The 17,869-nt window shown below is 38.0% G+C and overlaps 1 protein-coding gene across 3 annotated transcripts in view; it reads left to right on the top strand.

Moving 5' to 3' along the window:
• IL1RAP (interleukin 1 receptor accessory protein) overlaps window positions 1-17,869 on the top strand; it is a 127,151-nt gene that overhangs the window by 33,140 nt on the left and 76,142 nt on the right. For all 3 annotated transcript variants that reach the window (XM_070509205.1, XM_070509204.1, XM_070509206.1), the window contains exon 2: window positions 8,690-8,754. In XM_070509205.1, the coding sequence (XP_070365306.1) occupies window positions 8,691-8,754 (64 nt within the window). In that variant the 5' untranslated portion in view covers window position 8,690. The remainder of the gene's footprint in view (window positions 1-8,689; window positions 8,755-17,869) is intronic.

Genomic DNA, 17,869 nt, shown 5'->3' with positions numbered 1-17,869 from the left:
CAATGGTCGACGTTCAACTTGAACTAAGTCACTTGAGCTCTTTTTTGTAAATAATATTAATGGTAACTCACGTTCATCTCCTGTTCCTTGGTTTCTGAAGTGTTTCACATATTTCATCTCATTTAATAAGAGCTAATGATAACCGGCACTTTCTGAGAGCCATTTATGTTCCAGCACAGTGCTAATCACTCTACAGGTATTATCAAGTAGACTTTTCCCAACAAACTGATGAGGTAGCTATTAGTTTCTATCACCCCATGCATAACTCCTGCCTCAGTGTCTCTAAATACAGAATACTTAATCAGCAAATTCTTCACCCACTAGGGAAACGGTACAATGGAACTCTCTTCTCGTCCTCTTAAGAAGTGCCCATGGATGCCTAGCATGTCAGTCTTAAATTAGTCATCAAGACAGTGACCAGATTATAATGCTATCTGAGTGGTTGCTGCGAATATTCCTCTCCTCTTCTCTCAGGCTGTCTCTCAAACAGTCACACTTAGAACTCCAAGTTCAGTGCTCTTTTTAAGGTTCTCTTTCACCTTATGTCACTGAAAACCTAGTTGTAGTTCTCTCTTATATTATGTTATAAATGTCCTCTCAGAGTTCCAAGCACTTTGAAGCTATTTGGTAAGAAAGGGGAAGGCTATATCTAAGAGGAGTGTGCTAATGTTTTCTAGTGTGAACTTTGACTCTGCTGTTGTATCGAGATTAGCAACACTGGCTTGATATGCTGAAAGCTGGGACAGTTCATTGATCTCTCTATGTACCTCTACGGCTAGACTTTCCTGGAACATTCCGTACTTAACGACAGGGCTGTGTTATTTTCAAAGTAAATTTTGAAAATAGAAACCATATTTAGGTTAAAACAGCTTTCATTTGTTTAAACTGTCTAAAAGGGTTCACAAATCATTTGTGGAGCTCTTAAAAAAAGAAAAATCATGCCACTTTAAAAAATACATTTCTAATTAACATACAATAAAATTGACTTTTTTTGAAGTACAGCTCTATGAATAAAAACTGATGTATAGACTCATTTTATCACGGCCCCAATCAGGATACAGAACTGTTCTCTCTCCCAGATGACTCTCTTGTGCTGTGCCTTTACAGTCGCTCCCTCCTATTACCTCTAGCCCCTGATCTGTTCACTGTCCTTTCAGGGATGTCATTTAAATGGAGTTGGATAGTTGGTAACCTGTTGAGACTGGCTTTTGTCACTTAGCATGATACCTTTGAGATTCATCCAAATTGTTGTCAATAGCTCCTTGTTTTGTATTGCTGAAAAATAGTCTCTTTTTTGGATGTACCAGCGTTTGTTTATCCATTTGCCTGTTCAAGGATATTTGAGTTGTTTCTAGTTTTTGGCAATTAATAATAGAGCTGCTGTAAACATTCATGTACAGGTTTTTGTGTGAATGTAAGTTTCCATTTCTCTTGGGTAAATACCTAGGAGGGGGATTGCTAGATCCTATGGTAAGTGTAACTTATAAGAAACTGGCAAATTGTTTTCCAGAGGCTGTACCAATTTGTAGTCCCAGCAGGAGAGTTCCATTTGCCCTGTATTCTCTTCAGCACTTGCTGTTGTCAGTGTTTCTTTAGTTATTCTGAAAGATGTATAGTAGTATCTAATTTTGTGGTTTTAATTTTTATTTCACTTATGGCTAATTATGTTGAACATCGTTTTGCCTTCTCAATATCCTTTTTGGCAAAGTGTCTCTTTAAGACTTTTGACATTTAAAAATTGGATTGTTTGTAGCGTGATTCCTATAACCTTATTCTTCTTTTTGAAAATGGTTTTCAGGGGCCGGCTCCGTGGCCAAGTGATTAAGTTCGGGTGCTCCGCTGTGGCGGCCCAGGGTTTGGATCCTGGGCGCGGACATGGCATCACTTGTCAGGCCACGTTGAGGTGGCATTCCACATCCCACAACTAGAAGGACCTGCAACTAAGATATACAACTGTGTACAAGGAGGGGGTTTAGGGAGATAAAGCAGAAAAAAAAAAAAAAAAGATTGGCAACAGTTGTTAGCCCAGGTGCCAATTCTTAAAAAAAAAAAAAAGGAAGATTGGCAACAGTTGTTAGCCCAAGTGCCAATCTTTAAAAAAAAAAATGGTTTTCAGTATTTAAGGCGTTTCTCTTGCCATGTAAATTTTAGAATCAGCTGGTCTATATCTATAAACAAACCTTGGATTTGTGATTGGAATTTCATTACATTTGTTAATTAATTTGGGGGAGGTTGACATCTTTTCTATGTGGAATCTTTTGATCCACGAATAGGATATGTCTTTTGTATTGTTTTCTATTACCACTGTAATAAATTACTAGAAACTTAGTCTTAAAACAACATTTGTTTGTTATGTCACAGTTTCTGTGAGTCAGAATTCCAGGTTCAGTGTGGCTTAGCTGGTTCTCTGTTTGGAGTCTTACAAGGCTAAAATCGAAGAGTCAGCAAGCCTGCATTCGTTTCTAGAGGCTTTGGGGAAGAACACACTTCCAGGGTTGTTGGCAGAATTTCTCTTCCTGTGGTTGTGGGCCTGAGGTTCTCATTTCCTTACTGGCTGTCAGCTGGGAGTCTCTCTCAGCTCTTTAAGGCAGCCTGCATTTCTTGACATGTTGCTACATTTATCTTTAAACATCAAAGGCCTATCGAGTTTTTTTCTGCCTTCCAATTTCTTTGGCTTATCCTTCTGCTGCATTTCTTTGACTTTAACCAGAGAAAGTCCTCTGTTTTTAAGGACTCATATTATTAGATTGAGCCCATCTGGATAATCCAGTATAATCTCCCTATTTTAAAGTCTATAATCTTAATCATATTTGTAAAATTCCTTTTGCTAAGTAGGGTAACATAACAGGTTCCAGAGATTTAGGGCCTAGGACCATTCTTCCAACTGCATATTTCCATTTACTTAGGTCTTCTTTGGTTTCTTTTATTAATATTTTGTAAATTTCAGCATACAGATCTTATACATGTTTAATTAGACATCTCATTTTTTTTAGTTATTATAACCAATCATTTTTGAAATTTTTGTTTCCCATTGTTCATTACTAGTATATAGTATTATGTTTAATTTTTGTCTGTTGACCTTACTTATTTAGCTCTGTTTTTTTTTAATAGATTCCATTGGACTTTCTATGTTGGAAATTATGTCATCTGTGAATAGCCTTACGGCACAAGTTAGGACTTCCGTTGTGATGTTGAATAGTACTAAGAATGAATATCGTTGCCTTGCTTCTGATTTAGTGAAAAAGCGTTCAGTCTTTCAACATAAGATGTAATGTTAGCTGTAGTTTTTTTGTAGATGCTTTTTATTGGTTAGAGGAAGTTCCCTTCTATTCCTAGTTTGCTGAGAATTTTTATCATGAATGGATGATGAATTCTGTCAGATGCTCTTCCTGCATCATTTGATATGACTATGTGGTTTTTCTTCATTAGACTTTTCAAATACTGAACCCAGTCTGGGATAAGTCTGGGATAAACTCTGCTTGGTTGTGGGATATCTATAGATTTGTTTTCTTGTGCTGTCTGTGGCAGGTTTGGGAATCAATGTTGTGTCATAAAATGAATTGGTAACTCTTTTGTTCTCTTCTATTTTCTGGAAAGGATTATGTAGAATTGATATTGTTTATTCTTAAATGTTTGATAGGATTCACCAGTGAAACCAAAGCTTGGAAGGTTTCTAACTGCAAATTCAATATCTTTTAGTAATTATAGGACTATTCAGATTGTCTCTTTCATTTTGGGTGAGCTTTGGTAGTTTGGTTTTCAAGATATCAGTACATTTCATCTAAATTGTGGAATTTATGTGCTTAGAGTTTTTAGTATTGCCTTATTACCATTTTAATCCCTGCATGATCAGTAGTGATGTACCCTCTTTTATTTCTGATATTAGTGATTTGTGTCTTTTTTTCTCTTCTTGGTTCACCTGGCTAGAGGTTTAGCAATTTTGTTGTTCTTTTCAAAGAATCAAATTTGATTTCATTATTTTTTTCTGTACTTTTTATTTTTCTGAATTCTTTGATCACGACTCTTCATTATTTCCTTGATTTTACTGCTTGGTTTATTTTTCTCTTCTTTTTCTAGATTCTTAAAATGAAAGATTAGGTTGTTGAGTTGAGATCTTTCTTCTCTTCTAATGTAAGCCTTTAATGCTACCAGTTGTCCTCTAAGCACTGCTTTAACTGCTTTAACACATTTTGGTATTTTATATTTTCATTTTTGTTCACCTCAAAATATTTTCTAATTTCCCTTGAGATTTCCTCTTTGACCCATGGATTATTTGGAATTACATTCCTTAATTTCTATGTGTTGGAAATTTTCCTACTATTTGTCTTCCATTGATTTCTGATTGAATTCTATGATTAGAGGATATGCTTTCAGTTATGTTAAATTTGTTAAGGTTTGATTTGTGGTGCAGGATACGGCCTATCCTGGTGAATATCCTATGTATACTTGGAAATAGTGTTCTATTATTTACTTTTTAGAGTCTTCAAATAGTTGCTGCATGCGTTCTGCCTAGGTTTATAGCTGCATTCATTGAGAAAGACAGGGTAGAGTATGCTTACTTCATTTTACCCGGAATCAGAGCCTTCCATGTCACTTTACTGAAATTTTTGTTTACTAATAAATATTAGTTTCTGAAATATTCTGCACAACCATCCTCTTATGGTTCAAAAGACTGTAAATTACATAAAAGATTGATGGGGAAAATAACTCTGATTTCATAATAAATGCTATCTCCTTTTCTGTAAAATGGGATAATTAATAATAACTTGTCCTATGTCTTTCAAAGGCTTGTCTGTCATATCTTAGGTGGGCATAGATGCAAGACCTGCTCAAACTTTATCAGTAAGTTAGAGAAGGGAAAAGGAAGGATCTGGATGGGGTTAGGACTCAAGGAAGTGATTTGGCTGCAAGGCTGACCTGGCATAGGGATGATCGTCTAGTGTTTGTGCCTTGGTGTTAATGGCCAAGTCTTCACTGGGCAGGTCATAGCAAAGATTGTCTCATCAACCAGGAATAAAGCAGTTGATAGCAGCTTCATGGTTACCAGAGGATTTTCCAGCTTGGAGCAAAACCTTACAGAGGACAAAATGCAGGCTCCTGGTAAAGAGTGCTGATGAACACCAAGTTGAAGGTCCAAGGCCCACCAGCCCAGGCTGGTGGGCTTCCAAGAGTGGCGGTTATCTGAGTGTGGAGCTGTATGTGGAATCAGGGGAATGAGGGAGAAATCTAGTCCTGTGGCCTGGTAAAATGCTGCTGTTCAGAAGGAAGGCTGAACCAATGGTAATTCAGAGATAACACCAGCTTTGGGGCAGCAAATCTAGTTTCAGCCTGTCACCTGCTGGCCCAGTGAGAGAATCCAGTAGTCAGGGCTGGCTCAGAGCTAAAGAGATACTGAAGCTTATTAAGCCTACAGAATGCAGACAAGGGAAGGGTTTATATGCAGGGGTAGATGTTAAGCACATACTAACAATCATCATTACCATTTTTGTTGATTACTTAGAACTAAGTCCGTATTTGAAACATTTTGCTAGAAGATAAAAGCATCTAAGTTGTTATACTGGGAAACAGCTATGAAATATGAAAGAACTACCAATACCTAAAAGGGGAAGTATGAAAATGATCATATAGCAAGTAAAATGGATAATGTGGGAAAAGCTGACTGGAAATTTATTATGTGTGGGTTCCAATCATCTGAAGCAAGGGTAGAGTCTCCTAAACCCCATCACAATAATTTAAAGCTAGGTTGTAATTCAGACCGTGAGAAACCGTGCATTATTAGGCAGGTTCCTTTGAGCTTCTCCTTCTCTGAAAATACCCAGCCCCTTCCCCTCCAAAAAAACAAGAACCAGAAGTGTATTACTAGTCACAATAATAAAATTCTGAGGCAGGATGCAAGACAATGTTAAATGAACCACTTTTCTCCAAGAGGTTTTAGACCAGCCAATCACCTCTCACTAACCTTGGTACCTTTAGTCTGTCAAAATCAGCCTGCATATTCATTTTCTTTTTAGTCTGCTTTATTCTAATTCATCACAGGCAGGACTGGCCCTGGATTCGTGTTTGCACACAGGTTATCTTTATATTAGCCTTACCTGGATGACCTGACTCTTTGCTGCCTCCTACATAATCCAGTTACTCATGGGAATATCAATTAAGGCCCTCAATCACACTAATTAGAACATCTTCTAAGTGTTACTTTAGAGATTCAGCAGCAGCGGCTTATAAACAGGCAAATTGGGAAAATCTAGAGGTGTGAGGTTTTTGCTTTTTTTTTTTTTAACAGCCAAAAGCAATTTGGGAGGCTAGAGTGCTTTAGCTTAGCTGAATATTTGGGGCTGAAATTACTGTGCCCTGAATCTGCAGTAAAATATCTAGTTGCTCTCCGTTGACAAGGATTCATGCAGAATTATTAATTACTTTTATTAATGACTTGGATGTGGACCTAGGTGGCATGCTGATCAAATTTAGGGATGACACAAAGCTAGGAGGATAACAATTATTGTGATGACAGACTCCGGAGCCAAAATGATTTCAAGACAGAATTTAGTGGCAATCCATCCAATACATGCCTGGAGCAATGATCTCCATAAGGCACAACCTGATGATCATATCAGTCCTCTAATCGGAATCCTTCAGTGGTTCCCTATTTGCTATTTAAATTAAACCCCAATTCCTTAGCCTGCTATTCAAAGCCTTGCCGTATTCTGATCCTAATACTTCATACTTTCCAACAAAATCTCCTATAGTTCTTTTCCTAATACCCTGCGCTGGACCAAACTGAATTATTTATAAACTATTCCTATGTATGTTTCATGCTTTCCCTATCTTTGAGTATTATTCTCCACTGAGTCTCTTTGCCCTACACTTTCTTTCTCCCTCAATTCTAAATTTCCAGACCAGTTCTTGCTCAGTTAAACTCTACCTTTTATGTTTAGTCTTCTTTGATTGCCTTGGCTGGAGTAATCTCTTTCTTTTGCTAATCTTCACTAACACTTATCTGTTCCTCTCTGACTCTTTTTATCACTGTTTACTTTGTATTGTAGGGGTTTTTTGTACGCATTTTAAGTCTGCTAGACTCTGCCTAGTGCTTCTGTCTGATAAATGTTTGCATATCCTACAGTACCCCTGCGTGTGATTGTTCATGGTTGATGATGTTGAAGTGGTTCGCATGTGGTTTATCTCCTCTGCTCGGGAGAATTGCCTTTAGAGGAAGCCCTACCTCTTGCTCTCCAGAGGCCCCTGCAATTGTATCATAGTGACTTGTAAACAGAAAGTGTTCGCTACGTGTTTTATCGAATAAATGAATGATTGGAGGAGAGAAGAGTTCCCTAAGGTAATGGCATAGGAATCGGAAGGGAGTGATGATCGTAAGAAAAAGAAATTTAATCTGAGGCAAAATGATTGTTTAAGATATAGTAGACTCACCAGTAATTTGTGTACAATCATGCTAAAGAAGGAAACACAATATGAAGTAGAGATTTTTGTTAGTGTGTGGTCAAGAGAGGTGACAGGCATCGGAAACTCGCATTGTCCTGTAAAGTGATCACAGTCTGGATTGCTCAGACAGTACCAGTTTATACCTTTTGTTTCAGTGTAGCACTCTTAAAAGTGTCCCCTTTTAAATGCTATGATATTCTCACCCTATTTTTCAAATGCCTCTTTCATCTTTTTGAAATGGTCGTTCCCTGTGGTTGTAGAACTTGTGGCATGGGCTAATGTTTGGGATAATATACCTGTAGTTAGCCAGATGTGGGTATAAATCTCATCTCTTTCACTTACTAGAAATATGATCTGGACAAGTGACCAAGATGTCCATAAGCACCCTTTTATGTCTGTTGTGTTCAAAACAGAAAGCAGAAGTCTTGAATATGGAATTTCTCAGAAATATCCATGTTTCAGTATTTGTAACCCTACAGAGGTTTTATCAGGGGCCGGATATGTCTAGGGTAGTAGGAAAAGAAATATTTCACAGAGTTGATAAATCTCCAGGCCTTCTTTATTAAAGATCACACAACTAAATGTAAGGGCATGGTTCTTGCTAGTTGGCTGTCTCAGCTGGTTGTCAACAGAAAGGCTAAAGATCATAGAAATTGGACTCCAGCCTCATCATTTGTCTCTTCCAGTGAGAAGAGGAGAGCAGGCACAGCAGGGCATGAGGTTTATGTATTTCCTCTTACTATAAATTCAGAGTGTGGCAGACTGCAGACCAAGTCTGAATCGAGGATTTCTAGACTTTCTGTGCATCACTAAGAAGAAAAAGTGCCTGGATCATAAAATATTTCCAATTGTGCATAGACTAAGGGAATTCAAAGAAGGGTAACAAGATCAAATTTATTTGTGAGAAATGTGACTCCTGGTAAAAAAAGTCCAGAGGATTTTTAAAGCAGACAGTTATATTCAATGATTAAAAGACATTTCTGGAGTCAGATTGCTGGAGTTTGATCATTACTAGTTTCTAGCCAAAAGATCTTGGTTATGTTATTTAAACTTGTCTCAGTTTTCTTATCTGTAATGTGGGCGTTTAAAAAAAAGCCTATCGCATTGGTTGGTCCTGGCAATTAGATTTGTTAATATTGTAAAACTCTTAGAACAGTTCCTAGTCTATGGTCAGCATGCATATGCACTAATTATTATTTAAGGAATTGAGAGTAATAAGTAACCTCCCTTACCTTTGTACTTATGTTGACAGGATGGGACTTCTGTGGTGTGTAATGAGTCTCTACTTTTATGGGATCCTGCAAAGTCATGCCTCAGGTAAGTGAATGGCTTTTGACAGTCTATTAAAATGCAAGTCATGAGTAGGGTAATGTGTCAACTCTTTCTGAAAATTAGTTAAGAAAACATAATGTTGTCTATTTCCACTGTCTTCTGTGGTAGCACAGAATCACACATATGAGAGAATCATAGAATTTTGGTGATGGGATGAGCCACTGATATCTCTGGTCTTTGTGGGACACAGTACACTTGAGGCAGTGGTCTGGTGTGTATAAATATAGGAATTTTCCCTCACTTTCACATCCAAGCCAACTAGAGCCCTCCTTCTTTCCCTTACCTCAGGTCCTATGGGAAAAGAAATGACAGTGATGGTAGACTGACTCTGTTTTCCAAATTTGAGCCGGCGGTAGACAGCCAGTGATAACACTCCATTAAGACCTTGTAAGAACAAATAAATCATGATAGGTTTCTGTCTTACTCCCTCTACCTAGGAAAGAAAGTACCTGTCATTAAGTTCACTCTTTCTTTGGATTTTACTTCATAAGAGGAGCCAGCCAAAACCTTTACTGAGTTTGAATAACCGAACTCAGTCATCATGAACCTGATCATATGAAATCAGAATTACAAGGGATTTGAAAGTTCGTCTTTTCAGGTCTCCTCTCATCTCCAGAATTACTGTTCAGAATCATTTGATGGTAACTCTAACAAGCGATCATCGAGTGCAATCCATTATGTCTTTGGACTGATCAGATTCTTAGAAACTTTTAGTACATATTCCTGAAATTTGTCTCTGTCATACCATACATTTCTTTGGTTCAGATTCTTGATTTAAATAGAATACACCTACTCCGATGGTTCTCTTAATTTTAATTCAGGAAACCTAGATATCTTCGTTTAAAAAAGCTTCTCATGTATAATTTTCTTGAAGACCTTGGCAGTACTTTGAATCTCATTGCTTTAATTCCTCTTCTGTGTGAGAGGCCTTCAGAAATGTTAGAATAGTGATCATATAACCTTGATGAGTGTTCTTCAATAGATGTCTTCAGGTATTCTTCACATGGCGTGGATTTGAGCCCTTACCATCCTGATATCTTTTCTGGGTGTGTTTTAGTTTTTCTATGCCACTTAAAGCATTTTCTTGGAAGCCAAAAATAGCACAAAAGGAGGGGTAGAACTAGGAGAGAGTGCCGCTCAAAGCTGAGAGAAGTACAGGTAACTTCCCACCTTGTTGGCGCTTGGGGGCTTCAGAGAGGAAAGCTTGTATCATAACCAGGGCTGATATTCAGCTGAGATACGCTAGTAAACAGCTCTACTGCTTGTTTAGGCCAACATCTGTCTTGGCTGACTGAGTGTCCCATTTGACTGGTCAGTGCCATGATGTCCTGATTTTTAAACATGTTGAATATAACCCCTGATTATAATTAGTTCTTATTGGGTTTAGTTCTATGCTTGAATATTATCTGCTTATAGAGGGCTTCCCTAACCATCTTAACTAAAATAGCCCTGCCAGTCCCTCTCTATTCCTTTGTACTGCTTTAGTTTGTTGATAACACTCATCATTTCTCGACATAGTAACTCTTTCTCTTCTCTCCTCTTCCTTTTTTCTCCTTCCTTCCTCCTCCTTCTTCCTCTTTTTCCTCCCCCGACTCCTTGTGCTTTCTCCATTCTTTCTTTCTCTCTCTCTTTCCCTTCCTCCTCCTCTCTCTATTTCTCTGCTTTTAAGTTACCTGAGGATAGGGACTTGTCCTTTTTGTTTGTTAATAAACACTTGAAAGAATGATTGACGCATAGACATGTAGTAGGCACTCCATAGCTATATATTAAATGGATGAAAAAATGTCCCTTTGCATCCCTTTTTGCCAAAATGGACAGTTTTGTAATAGAACTTGTTGAGATTCATACCAGCAATCCATCAGTGTGGTCCTCACCTTGAAGGAAAAGGGAGAGGTGACTGTGTTACTTTTGCAGAGAGATCAGTGAAGTCTCAGAAGCCAGTGGATGCTGGTGCCTCCCCAGCAGTCCTAGCCGTGTTGCTTTTCTGAATGACCTTTTCTGTAATCCATCCAAGGAACCCCCTCAACCCACCCCAAATGCTGTTGGAAAGTGAGCTTTCTACCCAGGAACTGTGACTCATAATTCTGCCGGGGAAGCTGACTTCTTGAATAAGATGAGTTCTCATACCAGCCCCATTGAGTCACCATGGGAGCAGGAAACATGTTGTAATCCCCTCAGCCCATCTGGCACATATTCATTTGCCTTCTCTATGAAAAGGTATATTGTGTCTGTGTCAGTGATGTGCTTCCTAGTTGGAGGGAGAGGAACAAAAAGGAAGCATTGTTGACAAAAATAAAAGGGGCTACTGGCTCTGGACTACTAGGGGAAAAAAGGGATCATTGCACATCCTCTCCTGCAGAAAGGTATTGCCTCTTACAGCACTGTAGATGGCGGCAGACTTGTTGGTGGTTCATGAGGCTCCTGCTGTGCATCAGGTACTCATCTTACTGGAATCAAGATCAATGTGAAGACAAAGGAAAAATCACCTGAAAACCCTAAAGCACTGTACATGCCTATGATATTAGTATGATTTTTGTCTTGTTCTAGGACCTTCCATGTGGACCTTTCTCTTAAGGAAAGTCTCAAATTTAAAAAAGGAACCATAACAACATAAGACCTTTAGTTCCATGTGGTATAAACTGGACTTAAAGGCACACAGTTCTGTCTTCAGAACATAGTCCTTCTGGTAGCAGTACTGTGATTTCCTTCTTCACTCAGGAAGATGGGAGCCACAGTTTCATCTCAGGTGGTGATAAAAGCAAATAATCAAAAAACGGTATTTACTTTCTTTTAAGGAGTTAAAGCTTAGATAGTTATAATAGTGATAATGTAATTATAATGTGGAAGTTAAAGTGGTAATAATAAAGCTCTCTGCTGAGAAAGCACTTTGCATTTTGCATATTCGATGTCCTTTGATTCTCACACACAAACCATGGAGTAATCAGGCTGTAACTCTCCTTTTTGGATTAGAAAATTAAGATCAAAGTGATTAAGTGAATCACCCAAAGTCACAAAGCTGATACTTAGCATAACTGTGACTTCAAGTAGTTCTTCAGTTCCCATGATCCATGTTATTTTTACCAGATATACGCCTCTTGGATTCTACTAGCATATGAACAATTTAGAAAGAAGATTAAGATCCAAGGGGTCACAGGTTTAGCTAAATGCTAAAGAAACACTCAGTAATCGATTTCTTTGCTTTCTAGATAGGGAATATCTTTACTCCCCTCTCCTCCAAGATGTTTTCTTGAGGAGGAAAATCACTGTAATGTAAGCATAAAACTCAATATTCCCATTTTTTGTTTGTTATAGTATTAAACACGTCCAATACTAAACCCGAGGAAGTTCTCCTTTGCAAGAATTCCAAAAGCAAACTTCATCTCATCACACATTTTTCTCTTGATGTGTTGCACTGGCAGCGTGTTAGAAAGTTGAACTGTTAAAACTACCTTTAGAGTAGAAATAAATATTTGGAACTTATGATTTCAAGTTAGGGAGGTAGTAAAAATGGCACCACATTTAATATGGCAGATTTTAAAAATATTACCATATCAAAATTATTTACTACACAGACCACACAAAATGATAGCAATGCATTCCCAAAAAGGGGCACACACACACACACACACACATATCTTTGAATATTGCTTTGTATTTCAAAGTCAACAAATTGTTGACTCTGTGCCAGATGCGCAGCTAAATTTTACACACATTGTCATTAACTTCACAGAAAACATTGGCGGGGGAGGGTGCAAGAGATTCTTCCATCCATTTTATAGTTTAGGAAATGAAGAGCCAGGGAGGTGGCCTCAATTAACAGTGCTCGTGGTGGCATGCCTGATAGAGCTGAATTTTGAAGGCTGCCTTGACTCCAAGAGCAGAGCTCTTCCCTTTATACCACAGTACCTTCTTTTAGGATTTGGTTCTGCTAATGGAGGTAAGATCTCTTAATTTCTTTTCCATTATTTTAAGGAAATTTGCAGAGGATGGAAATAGTCTTTTGGCTTACTGAGAATGAATTATACTATGCAAAATAAATAAATAAGTAAAAACACTGTAGTTTACCAGGAATCAAGGGACATTAAGTTCTGACTATTCTACTTTGTGAGTTGTTCAATGATATTAAAGAAATCGTTTAATCACTTGGTATCACTGTGTCCTTACTTAGAAACCAAACCAACTAACCAACCAACCAACCAACCAACCAGAGCAAAACCCCAACCAATTCTACCTTCTTACTTTTTTATTAAAGAGCATTATAGACATTATTGTATGTCATGGATATACACATCGTACTCTGTTCCTGTTATTCAATTAAGGAATTTCTAATGACAAGTGTTTATCTTACAATGATTTCACTTCATTCTAAAGATCATGTCTTTGGCCATTTTATATTTTAGAATTCAGGGTAAATAAGGAAAAGTTCTTGTTGTAAGCATCTTGCAGTAAAGTCTGGGAGAAAGAAGACGAAATAAATACCAAATAGAATGCCATGAGAGGGTAGAGAAAGTTATCAGTCCTGTAGAGAGGTATTGGGGAAGACTTCTCAATCAAAGAACAACTGTTCTTTTGAAGGAGAAAATACGTCTCTTATCTGAGAACAGAATAGTGCAGTGCAACTGAAGGGGTGGCATGAGGACATTTAGAAGCCAAGCTGGAAGGTAGGTTGGGAACAGATTGTGAAGGACAGCAATCCCTGCAGGTAAAGAGAATATTCTTGTTTAATGTATTGTAGATATAGTTGGCTTGTTCTTTTTTTTTAATTCTCTCTTATTCACTTCTGCCGGGACATATAATATTTTCAGTGCTATGTAATGGTTCTTTTAGCTTTTGGTAGAAATTCAATTTGTTGCTGCCCCCATGAGCTCATATTATTTGAATGTCCTTTTTGAAAAACTCCATACTTGGATGTACTTGTGACATTCAGTCCTGTCTCTGTTGCTCATGGCTGGTCATCCTGAACACACTTCATTTCTGTGCAATTTAGTCCAAACATTTGGAGAGTGTCTGAAGAACACAGTTTCATTTTATTCTTATACCTAAAGGTCATTGGAATTACAACATTTCACCCTGTTGTTCTTTGAATACTGCCTCTTAGGAGCAAGTATTTTCACCCTTTTTCCTTTTTTTAGCTGCAGTTGTGTTTTGAAACACGCTGACGTTTATTTTAATTTACGTATACTTCCCAGAGGTGGGTGTTGAAAAGAGGTTTGAGTGCCACAATTTATTGGCCTGATGCTGACTTCGCTAATATAAACTTTCTAGAACAGCTTCCTGTATCACACTGATAATTCTATGTTTAGAAAAATGACCTGATTCTTCCCTCACGTGGCTATGTAGTTAAGGGAAGTCAGTCAGTATTTTTACAGGAAATACATAGATGTTCGTGGTTGTAGGTGACAGTGTCTGGTTTATAAGAATTTACTCTGCCCTTTGAATCACTTTTGTTTCTGCATTTTTTCCCCCCAGAACATTTGTTTCTGCCATCTTGAGATGAGCTTTATAGAACCAAATCACCAACTTGATTATCAGTGTCTCACTCCTGGGCCAGTTCTCACCCATTCCGATTCCACTGTTTTTATTTACTTATTTTTTGAGGAAGATTAGCCCTGAGCTAACATCTGCCGCCAATCCTCCTCTTTTTGCTGAGGAAGACTGGCCCTGAGCTAACATCCATGCCCATCATCCTTTACTTTATATGTGGGACACCTGCCACAGCATGGCTTGACAAGTGGTGCATAGGTCTCTACCTGGGATCTGAACCAGCGAACCCTGGGCTGCCAAAGCGGAACATGAGAACATAACCACTGTGCCACTGGGCTGGCCCCATTATTCCACTGTTTTTAAAATTTCTTTTCTATTTAGCTGATTAACTTCTTTAGAAAATAAAATATATATCCACTCTCAAGATAACAAAATATTGATTGCTTTATTTTTAAATCCACTGGATGCTGCTATCTCTCATTTATTTTTTAGGGACAGAGAAAAAGATGGATACATTTTATAAATAATCTGGGAACCTCAGTCAATAACTTCAAGTACTTGTCATCCAAACCTATAAAAACTGATATATAGAATTTGCTTCTTTTGTCTTTCTCTGTTTTAGAGGCAGTAGCAACAATGGAAATACAAAATGAGAGAAAAAAGATAAAATAATCACGCCCTCAATAATCTAGACTTGGCTGAGTTCTGTTGTTTCATAAATTTCATTTCTCCTTCTGTCAGATTCGAAACTCTTGGTATTTCTGTACGTTATTGAGAAATATATGTCACTTTCCTGCAGTATTTGTAGGATCTGGAATGATAGTTTGAGGTTCTTTGCCCGTCAGTCCGTTGTTTTTTATCTTCTGAGATACTTTCATATTTTTTGAAGTACTCCTTGAGTTAGGCAGGAGTGTGCATTGTGATATGTACACCAAGGTAGTGATGTTTGCATTTTTCCCTTAGCTTATATAACAGAACATTGTGGTCCCTTTAAAGTTTGGGACCAAGTGAAGAATATTTGCCAACTCTGCTTCCTCAATGGAACTTGTGGGGCCTATGCCGTAAGTGTAGATATTCGAGAGGAAAGAAATGGAAAGAGAGTGCATCCCTCAGTCACTAGTGGTTTTTCTACATAAATACAGCTCTTTATTAACATAATATCATGGGTTTTATTTGATTCGTAATTGCTTAAACTTGCATGCAAGTCCAACTATAGTTGAATTATAGGACTGTATTGTTAAAGCAAACACAGATATACAAATTGTTGTTCCCAAGTGAATTTCAACCATTATTAACTATTATTTACCTTAGCTCTGTTTGCCCTTTTTTACTTTGGGGAGAAACCTTTAATCATTGACTGCAAACTTGTTTGCTATTTAAACACATTATACCTAATAGCTTAAACTGATGAACCTGAGTTCAGTCTGTCCCTCTACTTCCTTTGAGACTCTAGCCTGCCCCAGAAGTTGCTTAATGAACTAATTTTTGCTTTTCAGAGAGAAAGCACTAATTTTATCCTCATATTTTCTAAGTTGCTTTGAACCTTTTGATCTGTCTGGTCCCCAAGGGAAAATTGAATTTCTCTTATGCAAGACTGTATGATATCCATGGCTTGATTCTAAATGCCTCTGAAGCATTTTTTACTGTCCACTCAAGGTAAAGGAAAGTGAAGAGAAGGAGCAGGGAGGAGGAGAGAAGAGGAATAGAAAGGGAGAGAGTAAGAGAGAGAAGAGAAAGTGATAGAGATATATACAGAGAGAGAGATACAAGGAAAAAGATAGAAATGCAGAGACAGTCTCCCCACAGACGGACTTGTTGGAGTAGCTGCAAACCCAGGTGTATACTTTTTCAGATCATAAAAAACTTTTTTTAGTACACATTTAAATATGCCCCCTTTTTTCCTGAACTTTACATTGGATGGTATCCTTTTAGAAGAGTTCAGTGTTTTCTAGGTTCTTATTTTTTTTGACATTCTGGCTCTTTCCCTCCTTCTTAGTATAGTAAAATAATGAGAGGAAATAGAAGCCTTAAAATAGTATAGAGATTTTCTTACATCTAGTGCACCTCCAGCCATGAGAGCCATCAGCATCTCCAGGAATAATGCTTTGTCCACCGGGATACTTGTATTCTGAAGGAAGTGTATAGCAGAGATGGTGGAGGCACAGAGCCGTGTGCAGCCTCCATGATAACAAAGGGAGAGGAGATAGCAGGCAAGAATATAGGACTCTGGATCCCCTTTTGCATTCTGCATATGTAAGGTCTAAGGCAGAAAAGTCTGCTATTGTTTGCAGTTGGCACTGAGCTGTAAAATGTCTTTCCTAGTAGCAATGTACTGCTGGAGGCTCAGTAGAAACGCAGGTTGTATTCAGGTCTAAGAGGAGAATAATTTGTTTGGAGAATAATTGAAATCGTGGAAATTGTGAATAGAGCAATTAGTAAATGGAAGTGTTGGAGGAGTCCCTCTTACGGCATACAATGCTCTTAGTGAGATACTAAGGGGAATTTCAGGAAGAAAGTGAAGACAGGGTCTTTGTTCCTGGTTGCTTTATTAGAGAAAATCCTTAGTTATTTCACCATTATTACTCCAAATATCCTGTTATTAAAAAGGTTCTTCCTCTCATCTACAATGCAGCGATAATTGATGACGGCAATAATAGCCATGAAGCGTCATACAATATTGAATTTTATAATCACTAAAAGAGGATCATGTTAAGCTAAGCATAGCTTTAAATGTCTTTTATTCTAATTCTCTGTAAATTGGTAATAATTATGTAGTGGAGGTGTGTGTGTTTGTAATACAAAGAAGGAAGTTGAGGGAAGTAACATTAATTGAACTAGAGAATATGTATATATACAACATTCATAAATTTATGAACAGCCCCATGAGCTAGAGATAGATGTTTTCATCTGTCTTTACCAGTGAGGAAATCCAGATCATAAAAGTGAATTAAAAACCTAAATTAGGGGCCAGCCCGATGGCGCAGCAGTTAAGTGTGCACATTCCGCTTCGGCGGCCCAGGGTTCGCTGGTTCAGATCCCGGGTGCAGACATGGCACCGCTTGGCAAGCCATGCTGTGGTAGGCGTCCCACATATAAAGTAGAGGAAGATGGGCATGGATGTTAGCTCAGGGCCAGCCTTCCTCAGGAAAAGAGGAGGATTGGCAGCAGGTAGCTCAGGGCTAATCTTCCACGCGCCCCCAAAAGAACTTAATAGCTTACTATAGCTATTATGTCGCAAAACTTGTATACCCGTTTGACTTTAAAATGCATGCTATTTGCACGATACCATGCTGCCACTGAATTTGTATAATTAAAACTCTTCACTTGCTAAATAAGCCAGTCATGCTGCCTGTCAGTAATTGACAATATGGAGCACACATCTTTGAAAAGAAACATTCAACCAATTTGTTAAAAAAACAGAGAACATAGCACGTGATTTTTCATGTTGCAAATACTACTTCAAATTGAGCTGCTCCAAGATTCCGGAAACATCTGCAGGACCTTTCAATTGCATTTATTCCGATTGGATAAATTTTCCCACAGTTATAAAAGATTTCCTAAAGGACATCAGTTCTAAATAAGATCACGGATGGATGGTGGAAGGTGGTTCAGCGCG

This window comes from Equus asinus, chromosome 5, assembly GCF_041296235.1.
Source record: "Equus asinus isolate D_3611 breed Donkey chromosome 5, EquAss-T2T_v2, whole genome shotgun sequence".
Taxonomy (NCBI): Eukaryota; Metazoa; Chordata; class Mammalia; order Perissodactyla; family Equidae; genus Equus; species Equus asinus.
Note: the sequence above shows the minus strand (reverse complement) of the source record. Positions and strands in the feature narration are given on the sequence as shown.